General features: G+C 52.4%; 1 protein-coding gene across 2 annotated transcripts in view; it reads left to right on the top strand.

Annotated features, from left to right (window-relative positions):
* The window catches only part of CRTAC1 (cartilage acidic protein 1), a 151,230-nt gene that overhangs the window by 111,960 nt on the left and 12,128 nt on the right, over positions 1-27,142 (top strand). For both annotated transcript variants that reach the window (XM_061403039.1, XM_061403038.1), the window contains exons 5-11: positions 1,584-1,740; positions 11,138-11,272; positions 14,206-14,351; positions 16,864-17,000; positions 20,480-20,562; positions 21,387-21,487; positions 22,058-22,226. In XM_061403039.1, coding sequence (XP_061259023.1) covers positions 1,584-1,740; positions 11,138-11,272; positions 14,206-14,351; positions 16,864-17,000; positions 20,480-20,562; positions 21,387-21,487; positions 22,058-22,226 — 928 coding nt within the window. The remainder of the gene's footprint in view (positions 1-1,583; positions 1,741-11,137; positions 11,273-14,205; positions 14,352-16,863; positions 17,001-20,479; positions 20,563-21,386; positions 21,488-22,057; positions 22,227-27,142) is intronic.

Here is a 27,142-nt window from a genome sequence, read left to right as displayed (position 1 = left end):
CCCTCCACTTCACCCGGCTGAGACTCCTCTTAGAAAACCTTTTCTGAACTTTCTGTGGCCAGGCGCCCTTCCTCTGGGTTAGGAGCCCTTCTTCTGTGTACCTGGGAAACCCTGTACCCACTCTTAATCAGACCTGTAATTGCTGACACATCTGATTCCCCCAGGAGAACCTGAGCACCTTCCTTGCTTCACCTACCTGTTAGCCCTAGGTGGCTCTTAATCAACTTCCCCGAAGAAAATGGTTCCAAAGGGATAAAGTGACCAGTTAGGTGAGAGAGGGCTCTCATGGGACCACTGGGGAAGAAATAAAAGAAAGTAAAGAAGGCTGAAAAGAGGGCAGAGACAGAGCGCGCCGTGCTGTCTTAAATTCAGCTATTTCTCCCAGGTTGTTTTGTGCTCATGGCTTCCTTTGTTGTTGTTGTTTTTAATTTTATTTTTTATTGAAGTATAGTTGATTTACAATGTTGTGTTGGTTTCAGGATACAGCAAAGTGATTCATCTATACATACATACATACATACATATATATATATATATATATTAGATTCTTTTCTCTTACAGGCTATTACAAAATACTGAGTATAGTTCCCAGTGCTATACAGCAGCTTGTCAGCTTCCTTAAAGCCAGACTATAAGCAACCTAAGGACAAAGACTTTGTCTGAAGTACATTTATAACCCAGGACCTTGCACATCGTTGGAGCTCAAGAAATATGTACTGTCTGATTAATTGGAGGGAAATGCTGCAAGGGATAAGAGGAAAGCTAGAAAACTGATTGAGAAATTGTGTGGATCTCTTGGGGGAAAGAAAGCATCCATTGAAGAAATAACACCATTATAATAACAGGCAGGAAAGAATCTTTCATCAGCCGTGTTTTGGACTAGAGAGGAGAATGAATACAGTAACAAGGAACTGGTGCCCAGGGCTTCTCCTGGATGCAAAGGGGGAAATATATATATATATTTGAGACACTGTTATAAAGGCAGAAGCAATATACAATTTCTTTCTGGTACAGGAAAAGCAAGGGGTAGAAGTGGGAAGGAGGAGCCTGGTGTGGCTGAACCTCTTGTGCCATCCAAATTAAGGAGTGAAGAAGTATGGGGTGGGGATGGGGGAGGGAGATGGCTCAGGAATTTGCTTGTCATCTTGGCTGGAGCAAGCTTGAATGGGAGAGAGACTGAGAATAATGGGAATTGGTAGATCAATCAATCAGCAAATATTTATTGAGCAGCTACCCTGGCTGGCAGCTGGAGAGAGCTCAGCTGGAGGGAGGCACATTAGAAAATTGTCTATAAAAAGGTGGTTGTGGGGGAGAAGGAGGGATGTTCTTCTGGAACAGGAGAGAAGGGGAAGCACTGTGCTGTAGGACTCTGGGGGCATCCCACACTTCGTAGCCTCTGTGAAAAAGCACCTCTGGAGCCGTGTCGTGTAAGGTCATGCACGCCAGACCCCAGGAGCAGAGCCAGACCCCAGGAGCAGAGCCCGAACCCCGAGAAAGAGCTATGGTCCTGTGAGTGGAGGGGGGATCTGCTTCCGGGCCCCCAGATGGTCCTGCTCACTGACCCTCCTTCCCTTCCTGCTCAGGGCTCCGGACGCTACTCCATCTACATCGCCAACTATGCCTACGGTAACGTGGGCCCTGACGCCCTCATCGAAATGGACCCCGAGGCCAGTGACCTCTCCCGGGGCATTCTGGCGCTCAGAGATGTGGCAGCTGAGGCTGGGGTCAGCAAATACACAGGTAGGCAGAGTGGAACAGGGGGACTTATGAGCTGGAGGGGCTGGGGGCTAGGTCTAGGCTTCAGGCCCCGCAAGGCTGAGTCTAATTCATCAGAGCCCACAGGAGAGGGTTCGTCTGTGCCCTGGGGAGGGAAGGTGAAGGTTTTATTCTATCCCACCACCCACAGACGGCTTCCTCAAAGGCCGCCTCTCCAGATGATGGGACATCTGGTGGGGTGGGCTTTGGCGGGCACAGTGGGTGATGTCGGACATAGCCCAGAAGATCACCGCATCTTTCTGTCTTTGGAACCCCTTGCCCCATTCTCTGCTGTAACCCAAGCGATTGGGTGAACAGGTTCTGTAGGAGAAAACTGACAAATCACAGAGGCCAAGATTTAAAGCATTTTTTATTGCCAAACAGCAGATGAAATTATTTACTTACACATAAGCAGCCAGGAATTGAGTGCTAAATCCCTAAGCTTCAGCTGGGTCCCGTCTCAGTAAACTGAGCTCAAAGAATTGTGTTCTTATTCCCAAACCTCTCCAGCACTTTTTTTTTAAGGCACACTCCCCCCACATCTTTCAGAATGGGGGACCTATTGTCAGAGTCTCTGACAGGGAGATCTTTCTAGGGAAGGCTGTTTTTCTAATTCCAGCACGGCTGCTGACTAAACTCTGATAATCTGCCAATAGACTGCTGATGGCAGAGCAATCTAGTTCCTGTTTAGGATGCCAAAAATCAGGAAGCCAGAGCTGTACACAACTTCTCACGTGTACTCTGGCCTCATTGACACCCTACCTGCACCTTGAATGTAGAAATTCTCTGAGCAGTTGACCTTCCTGATATGTCCGTCCCAACTGGCACTACAGAATTCCAAGTGGCAGCCTACCTGGTTCCAAATCTGGGGGCTGGAAGGATCCTTGATGGGTCATTTGGGCCACTCCCCTGCCTTCAGCCACCTGGGTAATGGCATAATCTCAAAGTCCTCCCCAGAAACGATTGTCACGGCCTCCCCTGAGTTTACGATGCCTTTCTCTAGCCAGCCCTCCACCTCAGTGAAAGGGGGAGATTGATGTTAACCTGTCTGACAAAGTTTGTGGGAACAAATGACTAGACAATAAAATAGTTTACACAGCTCAAGCCCCATCAAAGAGTGCGAGAGCTCTGCATGGGAGCGAGCAGCAAAGAGGCTGAGTGTCAGCAGTAAACCATGTTTTCCTGGGAAAAGGAATAAACATGCAGGAGCTTCAGCCTCGACTTGTACAGTCAATTTTTCTGAATAGTTCCCAGTTTTGCGCACTGGGCTGGCTTGGCAATTAAGTGCCTTGATCTGCAGAAGGAGGGTGTGCTGGGGAGATGAAGCGCTTGAAAATGATGAGCTGGAAGGCAAGCAAGGTCTGGGAGCGAGGGCTGTACACAGAATCAAAGAATTCATAAGGTTGCAGCAGGGTGTGAGCAAGAGGGGACATTGTTCATGCCGGCAGGCTGGCAGGGGGGCTGGCAGAACCAGGGGTGGGGAAGGAAGGCTGGCGGAACCAGGGGTGTCTCCAAGACAAGACAGCTGAGGAGCACGGGTGGGGATGGGGGCACCGGGCAGCTGTGCCAGGCTGTGCTGGAAGGACCGGACAGCTCAAGGAAGGGACAGGGGGCACCGGGCAGCTGTGCCAGGCTGTGCTGGAAGGACCGGACAGCTCAAGGAAGGGACAGCAGTTTCTATGGAGCATGCAGGCAAGCAGGGGCAGCTGGCATGCCCAGAGGACACGTTAGAGCAGCTCTGCAGATTTCCAAGAGCCATTTGGCTGACAAGAACCTATTTGGCCCACCAAGTTACTATTCTGTCTACCCACCTTCCCCAGCCCACCCTTTCCCTGCCCGCCAAGACCCCCAACGCTACCCTGCAGCCCCCATAGTCACTCTGTTCACAACACATGGACATCTGGCTGGAAAACTAGCCCAGATGCCCCCTCAGGAATGGACCCCAAAGGTAACAGCCACCACCAGAGCCCAGCCTGATTGCCAAGGCTCTGACACACGGCCAAGGCTCAGCTCCAGGAGGGTGCCCTGGGCCCTGGGAGAGATGTAGACAGTGAGGAGCAGGGCCTGAACAGGCTGGGAGGGAAGCAAGCCTCGGCCAGCTGTGCAGTCAGAGAGCTGCATGTCCCTGGAGCCAAGGCACACAACACCCATCTGCCCGATGGACCACAGAGAACTACCCGTTTGCAAAAGAACAGATCAAGGTCCAGAGAGGAGAAAGGACTTGCCCAAGGTCACACAGGAGGTTTACAGAGACACTAGCACTTAGAGCCCCAGCCGCTGATACCTAAACTACCAGAATCAGCTGACCTTTCAAACGACCTCCAGCTTGAGAATCCTGCTCCAGCATGCAAGACAGGAGGGGCTGGTGAAGAAGGAAGAGGTGCACCCACCAGAAACGCAGCCCCAGGGATTGGCCCTCTGGACTTTAATTGCGACTCCCGGTTTTTCTGATTGAAACAGCTGCCTGGCCTGGTCTACTCAGGGAAGCAGGGGAGTTGGCCCGAGCATCCCGGGCTGCAGGGCGGGCAATGGCGAAGCCCACACCCGGCTGTCGGGCTCCGCGGGAGGGGGAGGGGAGGCATCCTCTCTAGACGCCCGACTCCGCGGCCGGCCGCCGCTCTGCTGGGTCACAGTGCCATCTAGCGGCCGAAGCGCCCGCTCTCGGGGGACTCGAGGGTCCCTGGAGGCGGCGCAGCCCGAGCCTCGCATGCAGAGTTGAGCAGCGGGAAGATCACTCCCTGGTGGTTCCTGGTTCTCCTAGCCCCGGCTTCCCCAGCTGCCCGCAGCCTCTTATAGCCTGAACTGCCCTGCATGGGAATCCTAAGAACTAGTTCTCCCCATGGCCGAGAGCCTGTCAGGAACTCGAGGGGACCAAGAGTTTTGCAGCCGCCTCTATGGCCCCCCAGTGATCTCAGACATGTCCCCAGGCCTCTCTGAGCACCTTAAATTAGCCCTCTAGCAGAGCTGCTACGTAGCCAGGATCTGGAGCCAACAGTGCTGGGTGCAGATTTTGCTTCCACCATGTCCTACTGCCCAGGCAATAGAGAGCAACTTATTAACCCCTCTGAGCCTCAGTTTTCTTGCCTGCAAAATGGGAATATTAAAAGAGGTAAACATAGGGCATGCCTGGCACAGGGCCTGGCACACAGACAGTACACACAAGTGTAGTGGACATCAGCACCCTGCTCTGAGGTTCTGACAGAGGGATGCTGGTCATTTCCTGAGTGTAGGGAGCACAGCCACGTGCTTTGTTGCTTAGTTGTATCTGATGCTTTGGGACCCCATGGGCTGTAGCCCCCTAGGCTTCTCTCTCCATGGGGATTCTCCAGGCAAGAATACTGGAGTGGTTGCCATGCCTTCCTCCAGTGGATCTTCCCAACCCATGGATCGAACCCAGGTCTCCCACACTGCAGGTGAATTCTCTACTGTCTGAACACAGAGGGAAGCACAAAGCAAGCAGGACCGGCCCCTGCCCTAGAGGTATTCTCCATGTGTCTACCCCGGCGTGTCCTCCAGGGCACTGGCGTGGGCATTTTAGCCCTATTCCCGCTGGAATCCATCTATTTTTCCCTTGTTCCCTCTGAACCCTGCCTCTCCCCAGCCTCTACTTCTTCTGAGGACCTATGCGATTTGGCCTCACCCTTTTAGGGAGCATCTGTCCAGGCTGCAAGGTGGTGATTAAAGAAGCCTTAAAAGAAATTTGGAAAGAAAATGAAGGTGGATTTACAATGTTGGGTGGAGAGTTTTGCTGTTGGCTGGGAGCAGTGTAGAACAAAGCAGCGGGCAGATCTGATTTATAGAAAGTCATTATTGGAGGAGACAGAGATGCCTAAAGCCCAGCTGAGGCCTTCTGGCGGATCCCCACTAGCCAGCTCCAGAGAAGGGGCGGTAGCCTGGGGACCTCAGAGCCTCCCGGGTTCCCAGGCGGGTGCTAGCCTTTCAGTGAGTGTGCAGCCAAATGTGTCAGCTGGGGACAGGCAAGGCTAGAGCGACAGACCCCTCAGCCAGGGCCTGGGACCCCCGGGGAGTGCAACCACAGGCCTGCCGGGGGTACCCAAAGCCCCAGTCAACACACAGTGTCAGATGCGTTAGATGACTGACAAGAAGGGACATCGTTTTTTATTTAAAGCAAGCACAGATGTATTACAGAATGCAAATGCAATCTTGGTATGCATTTTCTTCAGCGAAAACAACTGAGTTTTATTTTAATGTCGAGCGTATTATGGCTGGCCATTCTGGGGCCTTATCAAGAGTACAGACCCCTCTTCTAGGGAGAGGGAAATCAAGTAGAAATGTTTGAGAGCACCCTGTGGGGAGAGAGTGGCTCTGGAGTCACTCGGGCATGGGTTTCAGCTATGATCCATTGCCCCCTAGCTGAGATTACGCCTCTGTGAGCTTTGGTTTCCTCACCTAGAAAATGGTGAGGTGATGTGAATCACACAAAACCTAGGACACGGGACTGAACCACAGAGCATCTCTTCCTGCCCCTCCTTTTCCAGCCCTCTCTTATGAAACAGCTTCTTCCAGCCCTGCCTGGGGGCAGGGCGGGGGAGCACATAGAGAAGGACTTCGCTCCTGCACCCACCAGGCGCCCAAGGTTTGGAAATCCCCACCCAGCAGACAAGTGATGGGGGTTGTCCTCCCGCACCCCCCCCCACCCCCTCAATCTTCTGCAGGGACAGGCTGGAGGGATTAGAGACGAGTGGGAATATCCTTGTCTAACACCCTCCATCCTTGCACGCTTGGAACCATTCCCAGCGCCTGGACGGCTCTCACAGGGTCGGGGGTAGCAATACCAGCACCAACACCGTATTATTGTGTTAGAAGCTTCAGGAAATGTGGGCTGTTACCATCCTGCCCTTCTCACACCCCCTTCTCCAACACACACACACACACACACACACACTGTTCATTCCTCCACCCCTTCATGCCACTGCTTTGCTACTCTTTTAATATCTTGGACGTTCTTGGCAGCCTGCAGTCCTTAGCATCCACTGGAATCATTAATCAGCAGAATAATCCCACAGGTCCCAAGTTCCTTGTCTAACAGCCTCACTGCAGAGCCTCCATGGTGCGGACTGTGAATGGGCCCAGGAATCCACTCCCAGCCACACTTATCCTGAGGTCCGGCTTGGAGGATGCCCTGAAAAGTAGAGCTGGAAGGAGCCTTGGAGACCTTCTCACCCCACCCCCACACCATTTCACAGGGAGGGAGACCAATGCCTGGAGGGCACACTCCCCAAGTTCTTGCCACTCTAGGCAGTCCCTGGAGGCTCTTCCTTAGCACAGTGAATCCCCCGCCTCTTCATCCCAGCCCCTCTGCTGTACTGTTTGGGGTGGTGCAGCAGCATGCCCCCAACTTCCTACAACCCTCTTTCCCTTCCCCACCCTCAACCATGAGGGCTGCCCTCATGTGGTTTGAGAGATGGATTGTTGTTGTTCAGTCACCCAGTCTTGTCCAACTTTTTGCAACCCCGTGGACTGGAGTACGCCAGACCTCCCTGTCCCTCACCATTTTCTAGAATTTGCCCAAGTTCACGTCCATTGAGGTGGTGATGCCATCCAGCCATCTCATCCTCTGATTCCCTCTGCACCTAAATTGGATTTGGGTCTGCATCTCCCTCTCAAGAGGTTTAGGGGTGCAGTTCTTAAGGGTGAGCAAGGCTTGCCCCCTGGGCTCAGAGCCATGGAGCTGGTCATCAAGGGGTGCCAGGAACCAACCGGAGAAAGAGGGGTCCACAGGAAAGCATTTTCCCCATGACCCTCTCTCCCACCCAGTCTGGTGGGCAGAGTGAAAAGCCTTCAGGGAGGGGTGGGGAGGGAGCCGCATTCATACTCAGCAGCAGAACAAGGAGGTCTTTGAAGCTTGAGAGTGTTAGCAAAATAAAGTGATATTATTCTCCCAGCAGGTGGGAAATACTGGCACTAATGAGTCTGTGGCACTTGACGTTTTTCCAAGGTACCTTCCAAATACCAGCTCATTTAATAATTATGACAGCCCAAGAAGGGGTTATTATTATCAGTCTCGAGTTACAGGTGAGAAACCAGATGCCTGGAAAGGCTCGGTGACGTGCCCAAGGCCACACAACTCGAACTTCCTGACCACCCCCCCATCTTTCCCACCACCAGTGCGCCTCTCTAGCCCGAACTGCGGAGCTGCGTGCCCCCAAGAGAATATTCTGGCCTCAAGTATAAAGGAATTAATTGATGTAAAGTGGAGTTTAACTCCCTATTGGGACATCATTTTCCAAGGCTGAATAAAGATGTTCCTAACTGCCCTGGGGTTGTCCCATAGGGTGTGTGCTAAACCTCAGAGGCCATGAAACAGGGTGGGTATGACAGAAGACAGGGCGAAGTCAGGAAAAGAGCTACGGGAGAGGGCAAGGTCTAGGCAAAAGATCCTTCCTAGATAACGGGCCTCTGTCATTGACCGGGCATGGAGTGGGATGGTCAGGCTGCACTTAAGATGAATGGATTTTATTGGTCTGAAGAGCCCTTACACGATGGACCTGGGAGTAGTGTTCCCCTTTTGGCCTCAGAGAGGGGTGCAGGTACCTGGCTGCCCCTGCTTCAGATCCCCTTAGACCCTCCATCCTGAGTCTGCTACAGCTGGTGCCCAGGAGGCTAGCTCCCTGACTGTCGACTCACCTGCTCCCCAACTGTGTGGTGAACTTGCCAAGAAGGAGTTGTGGGTAACATCTCTGTTATGGTCCAGTTGCCATGGCAATAAATTGTCACTAATTAGTAGTGTGGTTACCATGGCAATTTTCTAGTAATTACAGGTTACAAATGGTGCAAGGCTTCAACCCAACCCAATTAGTTAATTAGAAAGATTTAGAAATTTGTCCAAGAGGGAAATAACCTGCTTTGGAGAAAATGAAGGGAATGTGTCACAGCTTGGGAGTCAGAGGCAGAGAGGAAATTGGAGGATGCTGGAGCGGGGGAAGAAGGATGGAGTTGCAGGGCAGCAAGTCCTGGAGCCCCACCTGGAATTGTTGGGGGTCCAGACAAAATGGAGGATTTCTCACCGAAGCCTGCTCCTGGCCTGGAGTCTGGCAAGACAAGGGCAGGACCAGCAACCACTTAGCGGCAACTCCTTGAATGGGCAGAAGAGGTGCCCAGGTAGTATAGTAGCCCGGCACCCTCCCTGCTGACTTAGGAAAAGAAAAGCATCTGAAAGCCCCATGCATGGCTCTCCTAATGAAAATGCCTGGCCTGTGCAACTTGGATGACACTCCCTGGAAGCATTGTGGATTCAGGGGCTCTGTTTTCATGAGGCTTGGGCTCGCCTTGAGAGTTAATTAGATTCCCTGGGGGGAATCGGGAGACACAGGGCCCAGAATGTGTTAACAAGGAGCCCCACAAGGACCCCCATAGCAATGCCCTTTGCCCCAGTCTGTTCCCCTGCCCCCAAAGCTGGCCCCTGGTGGGCAGGCTCCACAGGTGAGAAAGGTCCCATGATTTCCTCCAAGGAGAAATCTCAGAGAAGAAAAGGGCCTGGGGACCAAGAAAACCTCCATCCCAAATTCAGTTCAGTTTAATCACTCAGTCGTGTCCAACTCTTTGCGGCCTCATGGACTGCAGCATGCCAGGCTTCCCTGGCCATCACCAACTCCTGGAGCTTACTCAAACTCATGCCCATCAAGTCGGTGATGCCATCCAACCATCTCATCCTCTGTCGTCCCCTTCTCCTCCCACCTTCAATCTTTCCTAGCATCAGGGTCTTTTCAAACGAGTCAGTTCTTCACATTATCCATAGTAGAAACCTCTGCCTTGTCTGGAGGTGGGCTAATGAGGGAGCTTGGCTCAGCATCACTCGGGTCCACTGAGCTCTCATTTATTTATTTTTAAAAATCACATTCTTCTGAGTGCCCTAGTAAACTGCTGTTATTGTACTGAACAGCTCTTCAGAGCGGTACTTTCCAGACTTTTCCATGCAGGTAAACCCCCCAGGATCCTGTTAGAATGCAGGTCCTGGTCGGGTGAGTAGGCGCCTGAGATTTTGCATCTCTGACGAGCTCACAGGTGGCACACCAGCAGCTGGTCCACGGACCTGACTGAGTAGCAAGGCTGTAGGGCTAACAGAGACCTTTCACATCATTTGATCCTCTAAGTTTTCTCACCTCATTTGATCCTCTCAAAAGGCCTGAAAGAGAAAAGGCAGGGCACATTATCTGCATTTTATAGATGAGAATACTGAGGCTAACCAGGTAACATGAATTGCCCGAGGTCAAAAAAGCCAAGCTGGGACTAGAACCCACATCCTGGTCGTGGTCAAGCTATTTCCCCCCCTGAACTTGGGGTGGGGATGGGGCAGAGGGAAGGCTTTCAGGGCTTTATTTGAAACTCATTGGTTGGGGGTGGTTTGTTCAAAACATCTTAAGATTGAACTTGGTGACATGTCCACATCGATCTTGGGCACTTCAAACCCTAACATAGAGCTGGCTTTCTTTCTTTTTTTCCTTAAAAAATATACACCTTATTGGATTTTTTCCTTTCAAACTGCAGAAGCAATTCTTGTTGCAATAAGCCAAACAATACAGACATTCCCCAAAAAAGGCAGCCAGTGTGAACAGCTCAGGGTGTGGCCTTCCCCGCTTTTCCCAAAACTCAAGAATAAGTTTGCACAAATATATATTCAGGAATATCATTTGTTTTCCTTTAAAAAAATAAAAACAGGATCATAGACCATTACTTGGCAAATTGCTTTTTCATTTAAGAATATGTCATGGGCATTCCTCCAAGTCAATATTATGGATCTACACAGTCTTTTTAGCAGCTGCAGACTAGGCCATCATATGGATGCATTGTAATCCATTCAGCATCCCTGTTGATGGACAGACAGGCAGGTGCTCACATTTGTTTCCTACACCAGTCAAACCAAAGGAGGCCTCCTTGTACCTGTGCCTGGAACCCATTTCTCTAGGTCCTTAGAATGGGAACACACCCAGTATCGTGACCAGCATACGTGCAATCAGGGTAAGGTGGGGGGCTGTCAGGGAATCTGTGACTTAATCAAAATGTTGTTGGCAGAGGTGCGTTTAGGAGTAGAATTCAGTCACCGAAGGGAAGGGAAAGCTCTGTGTGGTGGCCTGTGTTCCTCAACGCAGGGACTCATTCCGTGGGCACTAAGTGACTGTCTTGCTCCTCACTTGCCTCACCAGCAGTGCGGCCACCCACCGCATCGGTTTATGGAGCCGTGAGCCCACATCTGGGCTCCAGGAAGCATCAGAAATATCAGAATCCCCCTTCCCCAGGCTCCTTGTGGCATCACCATCGCAGCTTCTCTAGGGCCCCCCCGCCTGCCTCCAAGGCCTCCCCTCCTCTGCATGGGCCTGGGGCTTTGATTCTTCCACTTAGTGAAGGTCAATGTCCTCCCCAGGGGGCCGGGGCGTCAGCGTGGGCCCCATCCTCAGCAGCAGTGCCTCGGATATCTTCTGCGACAATGAGAACGGGCCCAACTTCCTCTTCCACAACCGGGGTGACGGCACGTTCGTGGATGCTGCGGCCAGCGCTGGTGAGTGCAGTCTCTGCCCTGTGCCCCCCACCCCCTCCCCACAGGGGACTCTGGGCTGCCCTGCTCCCTCCGGCCCCACAGGCCCCAGGGAGAGAGGGACAAGTCACCGTCTGCACAGCTAGTGGTGCGTGTCACCTCTAATCCCCCATCCATCTTAAACATTCAGTTCAATCCAGTGACCCTTAATTGAGCCCCTGCTAAGTGCCAGGCTGGTGCTAAGAGCTGGGGACCCTGACTTGAATAAGATCACCCTACCCCACTCTCACCCCCCATAAACAAGGCACTGACGATCTAGAAGGGGAAACAGACAAATAAATGAATAGCTATAATAAGAAGCAGAGTAAAATCCACCCAAAATAGTATTCCAGGCTCCCAGCTCTGCTCCCCTTCCTCCTGTTGTGCTCCTCTGTCCTCTGCCTCAGGGCCTTTGCACCTGCCAGTTCTCTCTACGTGAAATGCCCTCTCCCCCTTCTCTACCTGCAGAACTTCTATTGGTCCCTCAATATTCATTCAGATATTGTCTGTGAAGCCTTTCCAGCCTCCCTATGTGCTGCCTGGCTGAGACTGGAACCCCCCTCCTCTGTGTTCCCACTGCCCTTGCGGGTACCACTCACTCAGGCTCCTACACCACTAAGACCATCTGTCTGTGTCTGCAAGGCCTGGGACACATAATAAAAGCTTGTGGACGTAATCAGTCTGCCCTTCAACTACTTCTCCCCACCTGGTACCTCCCCCCACTCACCTTGCCCAGGAACGGGAGGTTTGATTTCTCCTCCTCTTAGAAGTGGAGCGACAAGCTCCAGTCTCCAGGAGAAGAGGTGAGCGGGGATGCAGACACACAGATCAAAGGTCCTACAAGCTCCAGCTCATGCTGACAGCTAACATCCAATCCCTGAGCAGGTACCAATCCATTCTCTGTGACTTAACTGCCCTTCCAGCGCTCTGCTCCAGAGTTCCCATCTCGAACACTCCGCCAATGCATCCTTGCAGCGGATCAACTCCCCTTATCTCCTTCTCCGGGCAAAGCTAAAGGTGGAGGCAGCTCCCCAGCCTGTCTTCCCACCCAGCTCACCTGCTGTACACTCCAGCAGCGAATTTTCTCATTGCTGAGAAATCATAAAATGAAGGGGAGGTGGTGGTGGAGAAAACCGAGAGGACTTGATAAGGTGTTAAAGAGATGGAAGCAGAGGTGAGCGAACAAGTTGGAGGGGGGGAAGGTATCAGGCGGGAAGAGAGGAAAGGTGCTAGGCCCGTAATTGAAAGTCAGAGTGATTGCAGGGGTTTAACAAGACATGTCAAGAGGGCATTCATCACCCAAACAGATGCTGCTGTGAAGTGCAGCCTGGCACCGATTATTTCCGTGAAAAGGAACCAACTCCTTGTCAAGGTGCCTTGTAGATAGGAGAGAAATGGGCCAACGCAGAAGGCCACCAACATTAGGGCTGGGGCGTTTTGTGGAGAATTAATGGGGTATTAATCCTAGAGGTTGGGGGTTGCCCCCATTCTTTTGAAAGCCCTCTTTCTCAAACCTGGGTCTCCCTGCCTCTTCTGCCCAACCCCCACCCATTCTCCAAATCCTTCCCTCTCCCAAGAGGATGATCAGCCTCTAAGGCTCCCAAGGCGGACCCCACCTTGCCTTCTCCTAGCCCCCATCTCAGGATCGCCATGTTCACAGCTGGCAAGAGCTACCTGTGTCCTGGGTCTGTGATCCCCACCCCCCGTCATACTGTCATTTCACCTGCCGATGGCAGTTTGTCCTCCAAAAGACTCAGCGTGGGTGTTTAGAGCTGGCCTCCACTGCCTCTCAGCTGTGCCCTTGGCCTGAGGGATCATGTCTGCCAGGGGCAGCCAGGAGGTCAGGCCACCCCTCTGGGCAAAGCTAGCCTCTGTCCTCCCCGAGGATCAGCTCAGTCCCACTGGCCCCTGGCAGATGCAGGCACAATGCAAACAGGTGACCCTGGACACACAAGTTCCCCCCACAGATCTCACAAGGCAAACTGGTTTTCTCAGTCACGGAGCAGTTATTTCCTCTGCTGTCACCAAAGTCCCCGGGTGCTTTCTGTCAAAGTATTTATGTCTCTTCATTCAGTAAGTATTTACAGAAAACTGCCAGGTCACCACAGACACTGAGATAGATGCTGTGGGAACACAGATGAGCAAGAAGACAGACCCTGACCTCATGGAGCAGACGGTCTAGTAGAAAAACTGGACCCTGCCATGGAGCATGATTGCACCTGTGATCCGCACAACGGAGGAGAATGGGAGGCTGTTGGGATGAACAGCCCACCCCTCGGTGGGAGGGGCTGTTTTTATGGGAGTGATCAGGGAAGGCTTCCCTGAGGAGGTGACATTATAGCTGAGAGCAGAAGAGAAACAAGGAGCCAGGTAACCATAAGCTGGGGAAAGAGCATTCTAGGAGAAGAGACCAGCTTAGGCAAAGGCCCAGAAGCTGAAAAGAGCTTGGTTCATTTGTGGAATGAAAGGAACCCTGTATGAATGGTGCATGTGAGGAAGGCAAGATAAAGACAAATAAGGTGGGCAGGAATTTGAACTTGACTTAAGAGCACTGGGGAATCACTGAGATTTAAGCAAAAGAGTGCTGATCAACTCAATGTATCCCCATGTCAGGGGTGGCTGGGGAAGGCTTTAAGTCCTCCAGGATCTCCACAAGTTTCCTTCCCCAAAGTCATGCTACCCCAAAACCAAGTAAAAAATAGTACTTTCTGGGCAAAGGCATCCTGAAAACAAGTCTCTGGTTCTCTCTGCAACCAGACGGCTTCCCCCTCTTCTACCCCTGTGGAGGAATCAGGACACAATGAGGTTCATCCTTCCTGGTTGCTCTCCAGGCCGCCCCCCTCACCCTCAACCCCCGACAAGGCAAGTGTCTGTGGAGCCTACAGGGCTGCCCTGAGGGCTCCTGCCCTTCCTCCTAGGTGTGGACGACCCCCACCAGCACGGGCGCGGAGTCGCCCTGGCGGACTTCAACCGCGATGGCAAAGTGGACATCGTCTATGGCAACTGGAACGGCCCCCACCGCCTCTACCTGCAAATGAGTGCCCACGGGAAGGTCCGCTTTCGGGTAAGAAGGGGCCTCTCTCCCACTTCCCCACCCTCTATCCGCCTGTGACTCCCACCAGGGTGAGCAGACTCTGCAGAGCCTGGGGGCAGGGTAGCCGCAGCGAAGGTGACATCCAGCCAGCCCGGGCTGCTGTGCTGTCTGTAGTGTCCAGAGCATGGTCATTAGCAGAGGAGAGAGAGCAGCCCCCAAGGTGGGAGTCAGGGCAAAGGCCCCATGAGAGGGGTTTCATTGTCTGAACTGGGAGCGCTTCTCCCATAGCCCGGGCCTGAGCATTTCAAATTGACGCTCAGGCCAAGGGTACAGTGGGAGTGGGGGTCAGGGTAGGTTGAGGTCACAGAGCTCCCAACAGCTGCCCCCTCTGGCCAAACAGCAGGTGGTGGGCAAGGTGACATCAGACCCCTCTCTGTGCCCCCTCCCTGAGCTATCAATGGTCTGTGATGCCAAGAATTCTTCAGAAAGACTGTTCGGTGGCAGAAAGGGAGGTGCCACCAGGCTAATGAGCTTGAGACTGGGCCTTTCTCCAAGAAGGTGATGCAGGGCATGGGACAGTTAGAGATGCTTTCCAGGAGTCAGGATGGCTCTGGAGGTATGTAGTCTTGCCAAAAGCCCCCAAGGGAGCAAGAAACTTGATGATCCCAGGGAAGTCTCCAGGGACCTTCTCTCTGCGGGACCACCACAAGCCGCCTCTCTGAAGGTAGCCACCTCGGCGTGCTCAGGCCCAGCCACTCTCTCCCTGCAGAGGCGTGAGACCCAGGCTGTCCGGGTGGGGAGGAGGCACACCCTGAACTCGGGACAGCTGATCCTAGGATCCTGGGTGATTTTCATCTCTGTTCAGCTTTTTATTCCAACCCAGGTTCGTAATCAGGGGTGATTTTGTCCCCACCCCAGGACACTTGACGATGTCCGGGAACATGATCAGTTGTCACAGGTGGGATCGAGTGCTACTGGCATCTCATGTGCAGAGGACTGGGTGCTGCTAAACATCCTACGAGGCACCGGCAAGTCCGCAACAAAGGGTGATCCAGCCCCAAATGTCAACCAGCCCTCTCGACAGCCCAGCCCAGGGCTCACAGGAGCAATAATAATAATAATAGAGGCCCCATTTATCAAGCGCCTTCCGTGTGCCAGGAGCTGTGCTAAGCATCTTACATACATTATCTTGGAAGCCCGGGCATCCAGCTGGGGCAACCCCAAGGGGCCTATGTAGGTTTCCATTTTTACAGAATCAATAGAATAACGACTTCAAGGTCCTGAGGTCTCTTTGTTACCAGTTCTCGTGGCCCTGTTCAGCCCACCTTTGACAGCTGGCCAGGCTCTCAATCAGCCTTGTGATTGCATTGATGGGGACAGCCTCCCTCCCTGGGCAACCCAGAGCAGGCAGCTCATTCCTGCCACCAGGGAAGAGGGCCTGAAGCAGGAAGCCTGGGGCCAAGGGGCAGGGAGCCACCCCCAGAAGCCCCCATGTGTCCTTCCCAGTCTCCCCACATGGGCCCTGGAATTTAGACAGGTTTCTAAGTCTTTAAGGGACAAACCCACCTGGAATGGATAGTCTGCTCAAAAAAAAAAAAAAAAAAAAGGTCTCCCTATACGGCTCTTCTTCTATTTAAAAGTCAAGCCCCTTACATGGGACCCTTTGCCAGGCCCACCAAGGCCCTGTCAGCACTTGGAGGTCCCTGCTGGGCTGTCCTGGGTCTGGGGTCTCCTCATGAGCCCTGGGCAGAGGTATCTGATACTGCAAGTCCCAAAGTGGATGTCTCAAGAAAAAAAAAAAATCAAGAGTCCAAGAAAAAAGATAATACAGGCAGCAATACCCAACTGAAGGCCACCTCTGCCACTTTCCATGAGGCTGACAGCAGGGGCAAGGCCAAGATAGACCCCTCGGAATTCATCTTGAGCCCACTCTGCCAAGCTCTTTACATGCAGTCCTCACAGCCTGAGCAGCTGTTACTTAGAGGAAGATGAGATCTGAGGGGTTGACTAGCTTGCCTGAGATCACAGTGAGTCAGCAGCGAGGCCTGGATTCAATACACAGGATTTCCCAGGTTCCACCCAGCCTGTGCCTCTGGCTGTGGAGGAGGAAGGGCACACACTAGAAAGGGCCTCTAGCATCTGGTGTCGGAGCGAGGCGGTGGCCCAGCTCATCAGCTACAACAATGGACAGTTTCCCTCCTCTCCCGGACTCAGTTACCTTGCCTGTGAAATGGGAACGCTCATGTCAGCCCTGCCTCGAGTGACTGATGGAAGGGCCACGTGTGGTCCCCACCAGGGAACAGCAAGGTGCTTCCCTGGTGTGAATTTGGACTGTTCCTCTTACCTCCTTGTTCTTCTGCAAGCAGCCTGGGGTTCATGTGGTCCCAAACACAGCACCCTGGAGCCCTCACGGGAAAGATGATAGAGGATGTGCTAGCGTGGGTTTTTATCTTTGCATACAAACAGGCACGCACACACAGGGGTGGTGGGAGTCGGCCCCTGGCCCACTCTGTCCACTGACCTGCAGCCCTCTCTCCCCCAGGACATCGCCTCGCCCAAGTTCTCCATGCCCTCCCCTGTCCGCACAGTCATCGCCGCCGACTTTGACAATGACCAGGAGCTGGAGGTTTTCTTCAACAACTTCGCCCACCGCAGCTCCTCAGCCAACCGCCTCTTCCGGTAGATGCTTCAGCCCGGCTCGTGGCTACTCAGCCTTCGCAGTGGGGTCAGGGAGGAAGGTTTAGGACTCAGAAGAGGAGCTCCAAGGGAAGGGAGGAGGCAGGTCCCCTGATGAAGGAGCAGAGAAGGGGGGAGGACAGGAATTGATTGAAAAGTTGAGAGAATGGCAGGAAGCTGGCCTCCTGCTGTTAGCAGAGGGTGGAAATGGGTGGGGGAGGGGGGGACCTGGGCAAAGTGTACACAGAAGCCAGGTTCCACTCTACCATCCAAAGGAGTCCCAGAGCCAAATCTATCTGGGTGCACCTGGATGAAGCCAAGACAGGTGTATTGACTACAGGACTTCTCATAACCTTAACATGACTCTGAGTATCTTACGCTCTGAGAGGTGGATGGAGTATTTCAAATAGATTTGACCACAGGGCACTGCTTTCAGAGATTCTGCTTTTGGGATTGGTGCTCTGCAAAATATCCTTTGGGAAATGCTGGATGAGACAATTAGTGGTGGACAAGAGTGAAAGCATCTGAGCATTGCATGTAAGAAGGAGGGGTTAGATTTTCCAAGGCAGCACTTCTCTAATCAGGGTCCAGAGACCACTGGTGTCAGAATCACCTGGAGTGCTTCTTTAAAATACAGAATCTCTAGGCCCAGCCCAGATCTCCCGGATCTGAATCTCCAGGGTTGAGGCCCAGACATCTGTCTTTTTTAACACATATGCTAGGCATGAGGTGATTCTTAGCACATTGAGGTTGGAGAGCTGCTGTTGGGGGACAAACCTCAGGACCCATGTGGCCAGAGATGGCCCTGTTCCTGGCCTGAAACATGCTAATGGGCCTCAGGACCAGGTGGGGAGAGGAGGGTGGCCCAGGGCCTTGGATGCAGGAAATGGGCCACATCATCTGCTCGGTTCCCCAAGACCCCACCCCCTCCCCCAGGAGGGCCCCCGACTATTTATAAAAGGCAAGGGCTGTGACTAAGTGTGTTTTAAAATATAATTATTAACAAAGCATCAATCCTGACCAGCTGTAATCACCCCCCGAAGGCCCCAGATTTACTAATTAGGTGCCTCGCAAAAAGCTTATTCACAACTTCCAGATTAATTGTGGAAGATCAATTGCTCATTAACAGAGACACTGCTTTCCTTCTCTGGCTAATAAAGTGTCCCTCACCAGGTCCCCTGAGCACCGGAGAGTCTCTGTAGCCCAAGAACCCAGGCATCTCCCCTGCCCGCATGGCCTCCATCAAATCCCCGTCCTCCCTCTGGCCATCCCGAGGGCAGGCTGGCCAGGGCTGTCCACAGACGTGGTCACCACATGGTCACCCCACCACATGGTCACCCCATGGGTCAGTGTGTCTACCTCCACGCAGCAGCAGGAAAGCCATTTCCCAGATACGTGGTTGTGCCCTGAGTCCCTGTGGCAGTTGGCTGGGGCCACCACTCAGCTGGCAGCTCTGGAAGCTGAGCCCCCACCTACCCCACACCAAGCGGGCTTGTCACCTGTTGCTGAAATGAACATGGTGGGCTCCTTGTAGGAGTCACTGGAGATGCAAAACCTCGCTGTGCTTGAGTCCACAAGTCCTTCAGTGATGCCTGGGAAACCGGGGAACTCATTGCCCACACCAGGTGCTAAACAAGCATGCAGGGACCCTGTTAATAATGGCAGGACCAAGGGCAGGAGCGAGGACTCTCCCTGGCCAGGCGGGATGTGTATAGTGGCACCACTGACAGCCTACCGTGCTGCTCTGTTCCCATGGCTCCACCCCTGCACATTCCCGCTCCTTAGCTGCCTTTCTGCACCCAGTTCCACAGAGCAAGCTGTTGAAAATGCAATTCTGGCCACACCCCTCTTCCACATAAACCCCTTGGAAGCCCCCACCGCCACCACTTTCTCGTTGACACATCCCGCAGGCTGGCTTTGTCCCCAGCCTTGTCACTCTCCATTTCACGATTTACACCTTAGGGCCAGACACCCTGAGCTTCCTTCAGTTCTGGGCGGGGCCGGGCCTGGACTCTCAGGCTGCCCACACCCTCTGCCCCTCTTTCTCTTCTGAGTGACATGGACATCGTTCTGGTTTCAGCTTTGTTGACCCTTCCTCTGAGAAGCCTGCCCTGGTTGCCCAAATCTGGGTGAGTTTGCCCAGCTCTGCACTTGCACTTCTGGGCTTTCTCCCCCAGGAACCCTTAACTGCATTGTCACCTGAACTCCAGGGTGTCTCTGCCCAGTGGTGACAGAGGTTACAGGACGTGAATGGGCAAAGGGACCGTGGGTGCTAGCCGGCTGAGGCATGTACACCTGCAGCAGACCGGCACACCCGCCAAGTGCACTGCCAGGCCTGCTGCTCCCTGGCCAGGCTGCACACGAGGGTGTGCTCGTGCAGCTGCCGCATGTGGACAGAGGACACGTCCCAGGGTACGTGCTCTAGCCTACACCCACCCTGCAGTTCTGCCAGCCCCCTCTGCCGTCCAGCCCCCAGAAGCTCCGGCTCAGGGAACCCTGACCTGCTCCTAAAAGAAAGCACTGGCCACAGCACAGCCCTCTGGTGACCCTGTGATTTGAGCAACAAGCCGCACCTGCAATGTGTGGGGAGAGTGATAAAGATCCCTCCTGGTTCTTCCCTGACCCTGACCCCAAAACTGCTCCACACAGCCAGGGCAGAGCCCCCAAGGCTTCAAGACCCTAACGAGGGAGAAAAATTGGAGAGGAAGCTTAAGGCCGTCATCAACATTCAGCTCAAAGTGCAAGAAGAGCAGCACTTTCACAGTGGACTTGTCTACAGCAAATGTTACCACGATTCAGAGTGCAAAATAGAACCCCAGCAACCCAAAGGGACCCCTCCCTCCCTTTTGCCTCCGAAATTCCTCCCTGCAGGCCAGACATGCACTTGGAGCTTCCTGAGAACCAGGCATCGTTAGATGCTGCAGGAGATTCAAAGAAGAAGAATACATGGTCCCAGCCTGCAAAGAACTCAGTCTAACTGAGGAGATGCATTCATGCAGAGCTTCAACCCGAAGCAGAAAGTGATAAAGGCCAGGAAAGTGACAGAGGCAGAGCAGGAAGGCACTGCTTCTAGCTGGACGATCAGGGAGGGTGTGGAGGAGGTGGCATTGAATTGGGGTGGGACCCTACGTAGCATCCAGAACTCGAAAACCCAGGGCCACATGAAGGAAAGTGAAGGTCAGCTGAAGGTAGCTGCGTCCCTGCCCCTTCTCCATCCATCACCTGCCCTTCCCCAGGCTGTCTATAATTCATCCATTAGAGAAGGAAAAATCGATATTTACCAACATAAATTAAAACCCAAGAAAGGCACAGCCAGGGTGTAGACAGGGTCTGTGAGCAGTGGCTCTGTCGGTGCGCAGGTGGCAGGGTCTCAGGGTGCTCAGAGCATGGAGAATGGAGTTAGTGGACTCCCACGTCCAGAGGGCCCACTGGGGCTTCGCCACGTGTGGTCATCCATGAACTGCCTGTCTCCCCTCCTGCAGCATCATCCACAGGGAGCACGGCGACCCCCTCATCGAGGAACTCAACCCTGGCGATGCCTTGGAGCCTGAGGGCCGGGGCACAGGTGAGGACATCTGAAGGCTCCAGCCTGCTCTCCCCCAGCTCAGTGCTGCCCTTAGCAGGGATGCTGCAGCAAGCCCCAGAGCCTGGCTTGTCCTGTCCCCACCCACCCTGAAGGCTGAGGTCCCTGGGGTGGGAGCGGGGAGGGGCCTGGGAGTGCCAGGCGGGAAGCAGAGGAGAGAAAGGTCCATTCTCCCAGCCCCAGGGCTGTGGGGTCGCAGGCGTGGGGAGACATGGGCAGTAGAGTCTCTGCTGATGCTGTGCCGGGAGGGGAGGGAAAGGAGAGGCTGGGGGTCCTGCAGTCTGACCCCTCCTGGCATTCAGGCTGGTGGCAGAGAAAGAGCACTGGATCAGGAGGCCTAAGACCCGGCCCTGCCATTGCCATTGTCTTGGAGAAGGTGCTCCATCTTCTGGGTCTTGTTCTCCACACCCATGAAGTGGGGATAACTGCATGTGCCTTCTTCGTGTCTCTGGGTTGTAGTGAGGATGAAAAGGAGACTAGTATGTGCAAACATGTGATAGATTGATAAAAACTGTGCACATGTCTGTATTATATATAACAGACCAGACAGAAGCCCTCATCTTCCAAATTGTTTGCACCCACACTCTCCTTGCAAAAGTCCAGGGGAAGGAAAGGGACCCCCGCCCGACTTCCACAAATTCCTATCACGAGCAGCTGTGAGAAGGAGAGCAGCTTCATGGTCCAGGCTTCATGCCCCAGTGCTGTGCTCTTTCCTTCACACTCAGGGCGTGGGCTGGCCCAGGTTAGGAGCCCTTCTCCTGTTGGTCTCCTGGCCGATGGCCAGACTGAAACCTGTGCTGTTGCAGGAGGCGTGGTGACCGACTTCGATGGAGACGGGATGCTGGATCTCATCTTGTCCCACGGAGAGTCCATGGCTCAGCCGCTGTCCGTCTTCCGGGGGAATCAGGTGTGCCTGGACCTTGGGACCCACAGAGCCCTGCCTGGCATGCTCCCCTGGGCCTGGGATGAACGAGAACAGAGAAGCCCGGGGTGCTTGTTTGACCAGAGTGGCAGGAAATGGACATCCCAGGGAGGAAGCAGATGAGTTCCCAGACAGTCAGTAAGCCCCCGAGAAGGGCTGCTTCTCAGAGAAGTCTTCTGCCCCTCTCCTTCCTCTGGCACATCTCCAAAAACTGTTTTCAGGAAGATCCCCCTGGAGAAGGAAACGTCACCCCACTCCAGTATCCTCGCCTGGGAAATCCCATGGACAGAGGAGCCTGGCGGGGTGCAGTCCACAGAGTCGCAAAGAGACAGACACGACTGAGTGACTAAACAATAAGACACAAAATTGGCTTTCCCTGCTCTTTCCAGAGCTGCTCCTGGCAAACTTCAATCAGTCGGTCTGCCTCATTCAGCCTCCCTGCCTGGCTCCCTCCTCCTCTCTTTCCTCTGCCCCTTCTCTTCTCCCCTCTTCCTCCTCTCTGATCCTTCCATCCACCAGGCTGATGCCCAGACCTGTGTTCCTCCCCTGCTACAGGGCTTCAGCAACAACTGGCTGAGGGTGGTGCCACGAACCCGGTTTGGGGCCTTCGCCAGGGGTGCCAAGGTCGTGCTCTACACCAAGAAGAGCGGGGCACACCTGAGGATCATTGACGGGGGCTCAGGCTACCTGTGCGAGATGGAGCCCGTGGCTCACTTTGGCTTGGGTGAGTCAGGGCTCAGGGGTAAGGGGGTTTGGGGAGTGCCATGGGCTCTTGTCAGGGCAGTGGGATGCAGGGCTCTGCAGAGCCCGCTGAAATGCAGGGCTCACAGCCTGAGCATCTTTCAGGTACCACCAGCTACTGGAGGCAACCCTGCTTTGAGATGAACCTGAACTCAGAAGGGAGGTTCTTTATGGCCCACTTCTTGCTGGGGTCCCCATCCCAGTGCCTCTGAGGAAGCAGTTCACCTTGGGGTCAGAGTATTTAATTCTCCATTTGTTCAAGGCTATGGCCTTGTTCTTCAAACAATGGCTACACCAAACCTGTCCACACCAGCTACTTCTCCAGATGCCTGGGTATTGGTTCAGTAATTAAAGTGTCTCAGCAAACCCTGGGTGCCTTCTCTTAGCTAGAAGGCTCGGGAGAAGCATGGCGGTGATGCCATCCCCAAGAAGGTAAAAATAGGTTCTTGACTGGGAGAGGGGGATTGAAAAAACTTCTACTCTTTTATGTATGTATATATATGTATGTATGGGATCCCCAGGTGGCTCAGTGGTAAGGAATCTGCCTGCCAGTGCAAGAGACGCAGGAGACATGGGTTCAATCCCTGAGTCAGGAAGATCCCCTGAAGAAGGAAATGGCAACACACTCCAGTATTCTTGCCTGGAGAATCCCAGGGACAGAAGAGCCTGGTGGGCTACAGTCCATGAGGTCCCAAAGAGTCAGACACAACTGAGCGACTGAGCACTCACACATTATGTATGTATAAATATGTATAGTGTATCTGCGTGTATACACATATTAACATCAACAGATACACAGTATACCTGTGGTATTAATAAAATATCACTATACATCTATTAGCATAGCTAAAGTAACAAAAGTTACAAGGCCAAATGCTGGCAAGGATGTGGAGAAGCTGGATCTCTCATTCATTGCTGGTATATCTACTCTGGAAAATAGTTTGGCAGTTTCTTTTATGACAAAAAAAAATCTATACTGTACAACTACTATGAAAGTCGCTCAGTCTGTAAGACCCAGCAATTGCACTGCTGGGCATTTATCCCAGGTAAATGAAAACTTATGTCCACATAAAAATCTATGCATGATTGTTCATAGTAACTTTGTCTCTAATAGCCCAAACTGGAAACAGCCTCAATGTCCATCAGTGGGTTAATGGGTCAACAAACTGCCATCCATTCACACCATGGAATATTGAAACGTGAAAGTCACTCAATCGTGTCCCCATGGACTTTACAGTCCATGGAATTCTCCAGGCCAGAATACTGGAGTGGGTAGCCACTCCCTTCTCCAGGGGATCGTCCCAACCCAAGGATCAAACCCAGGTCTCCCATATTGCAGGTGGATTCTTTACCAGCTAAGCCACTAGGGAAGCTTACTCAGCAATAAAAAGGAATGAACCATTGATACATGCAGCAATTTGGATAGCTCTCATGTGTATTATGATGAGTGGCAGGGGTGGGGGGGTGAAGTCAGTCTCAGAAAGTCACATACTATTGATTCCATATATATAATATTCTCAAAGTGACAAAATTATAGAGATGGAAAATAGATCAGTAGTTGCTGGGGGTTAGAAGTGGTGAAAAGGGGAGGGGTGGGTATGACTTTAAAGGGAGAACCCCAAGGAGGTCTTCGTGTGATGGAGCAGTTCTGTGTTTTGATCATGGTGGGAGCTGCATGATTCAACAGGTGATAAAAAACAAAGAACGGATACACACACACTGTGCCAATGTCAACTTCCTGGTTTTGATGTTGTATTATAGTTACATAAGGTATATGTAACATAAGGTATATGGGGGTTTTGATTATAGTTAGATAAGGTATATGTAACATAAGGTATATGGGGGCAACTGGGTGAAAGACATACCGAACCACTTTGTACTATCTTTTACAACTTCATATGAATCAATAATTCTTTCAAAATAAAGCATTTTTAAAGAAATGCACTACGGAAGGGAATTAGAGGGGAAAAGTCATAAAAGGCCTTCTTGGGGAGGAAGCACAGTAATGGAAAAAGTGTCGAGAAACACTATGGGGTGGGACATGGGGGCAACAGTGTCTTTACTAAAACACAACGATTAAGAAAACATTTAAGGAACTTCCCTTGGCAGTCCAGAGTTAAGAGTCCGTGCTTCCCCTGCAGGAGATGCAGCTTCAATCCCTGGCTGAGGAACTAAGATCCCACATGCCATGCGGCATGGACAAAAATGGAAAATAAAATAAGTATTAAAAAAAAAAGAAGGGAAACCATTTGAGTCAAATATACCTAGGTTCAAAATCAGATACCCTCCCCCTTATGTTAGCACCTCATGATATTAACATAAAAAGAATAGGCAATACGGTCTCAAATTAACAAACATATATGTGTATGTTAATATTATATATACATCATATGGGCATAGAAAAAAACTAAAAGAAAATGCAAAAAGTGTGAACAATGGTTCTCCTTGAGTGGCTGGATCCGTATGGTAATTCTTTCTTGTTCTAGGTGTGGTGACATTTTACTCTTATTATTTTACATCATCCTCGTGATTACCCTTTGATGTGGGCATGATTTATCCCCATTTTACAAATGGGAAACCTGAGGATCAGAACCATTAAACATTCCCCAGTCACATAAATGGCAGAGCTGAGATTCAAATCCAGACCTAACTGGGCAGGTGATTTTTATTTTATTCCATACTTTGTCTTCAGTATTTTGGGCTTCCCTGGTGGCTCAGACGGTAAGGAATCTGCCTGCAATACAGGAGACTCAGATTCAGTTCCTGGGTCAGGAAGATCCCCTGGAGAAGGGAATGGCTACCCACTCCATATTGTTGCATGGAGAATTCCATGGACAGAGGAGCCTGGCAGGCTACAACCCATGGGGTTGTAAAGAGTTGGACACGACTGAGTGATTAACACTTCACTTTCATATTTTGTGTATGTGTTTTCCAATTTTTATAGGCAGCACATAATATTGATGTCATCTGAAAAAGAAGCATAAATATTTAGGGGACCCAGGGCCTGGTTATATGAGCATTTTCTCAGGCTATTTCACCCTGGGTAGGTCAGCCCGGAGTTGGAAGTCTATCACTTTTAAGGCAGCCGTTTACTTTGCTGGCCCTGATGGTACAAGATGACTTTTATTTTATTTTTAAATATGTATCTATTTATTTATTTGGCTGCATCAGGTCTTACTTGCTACATGCAGGCTCGTTCCCCAACCAGGGATCAAACCTGGTCTCCCTACATAGAACACAGAGTTTCAGCCACAGGACCACCAGGGAAGTCCTAGGTGACTTTTAAATACATAGTCCTCTCTTACGATATAGTAGTAGTCAACGTTAATCAAGTGCTTAGTGTATGCCTGACCCTGGTCTAAATGCTTTACAAAGATACCTTATTCCACTCTCGGCACCACAGGATGAACTAAGAATCATAACCCCATTTTACAGGTCCAGAAACTGAGACTGAGGTTAAGTCACACCTCCAGAAGATAGGGAGGACTGGATTTGGACCCCATCTCCTTGAACACCCCAGTCTGGCGTCTTAACCACTATGACTTGACTGCTGGACTCCCATAGCTGTTCTGTGTGCAGCCAGCCAGGGTCCTGCTCTGCCCCTTTCTCATTGGACATCCACGACCCCTCAGTTACCAAATGACCCAAGTGAGCCCATCCACACCACGGTGACAGCCACGGTCTCACAGGTGGGATGTTTATCCAGACATCTGGCTTGGCTCTCAACCCACACCCCATTGTACAGATAAAGAAACTGAGGCTCACAAAGCAAATCAATGTTGAGGCCAGGACTGGGGCTGGGTTCTCCTTCCCCTCTCCCCTTGAGCTGCCTCTGCTATTTTGAGGTATGTCTTATGGGTCTTATTGGGCCTCTTCTCTGGCCAGTGTCAGTCCCTGCCAGAATGGACCTGCTTCTTCAGCTGGGAAGCCTTGGCAGGATCATTTGATGGTATCACAGGGTCCCAAGAGCCTCCATGACTCTTCCCAACTGTCTGCCTCCACAGCTCAGGGTTATGGAGGCTGCTCCTGCTTGGGACTCCCTGACAGCCCAGACTGCCAATCCTTGCTCTTCTACATCGCCATGGGGTTTGTTCTGGGTCTGAACTCTGGTTCAGACTGCTCCACAGGTCCCCTGCAGCCTCCCCTGCCAATGGATCCACTCCCAGAGAGGTGTAGAAGGAAGACTACACTTGGAGACCGACCCCAGTGGATCAGCTGTGGGCCTTGCAGTGAGACTCTCTAAGGCCGCTCAGCAGGCAGCAGGGCCAACAGCCAGGGACACAGCGAGGGGCAGGAGGCTCCACCCCTGCAGCTTCGAGAGCCCCACATCCAGAAGGATCTTCATGGATCCAGCACAGCACAGGCCTTCCTGACTGATAGAGGGGCCAGCAGTGGGGCAGGAGGAGAGGGAACCAGTGGGAAAGCCAGATGGGAAGGAAGGATTTCGGAAAGAGAGAAGAATAAGGAGACAGAAATGGGACGCAGGGGAAACCAAGAGATGTGGCCAAGAGACAGATGAAACAAGGAAATGCTCCCTGCCCTCCAGGCTCGCAGTCCCATGAGAGAGGCCGATGGACACAGGAGCTCTGGTCGCAAGCAGATTTGGGTGCTCCATCACACTGGCCCAGAGGCTGTGAGAGGACTGAGACAGGAGAAACCCACTCTGCTCTGAGCGAGGAAGTGGGCCTTGAACTAGGTCTAGAAGGATGGTAGGAATTTGTAAGGCGTGGATGAGGGCCAAAGCGGGGCATCCAGGGGCCGTCCTGGCTTGAACAAAGGCCAGAGGTGAGAGTGTTCACGATGTCCACAGGACAGGAAGGGTCTGGTGGGAGCAGAATCTGAAAAGGGAGGCCAGGGCCAATGTTTCAGGAGCTCCCAGAGCCACGCAGAGAGGGTGGG

Source organism: Bos javanicus, chromosome 26, assembly GCF_032452875.1.
Source record: "Bos javanicus breed banteng chromosome 26, ARS-OSU_banteng_1.0, whole genome shotgun sequence".
Taxonomy (NCBI): domain Eukaryota; kingdom Metazoa; phylum Chordata; class Mammalia; order Artiodactyla; family Bovidae; genus Bos; species Bos javanicus.
This window is presented reverse-complemented; position numbering and strand designations above follow the sequence as displayed.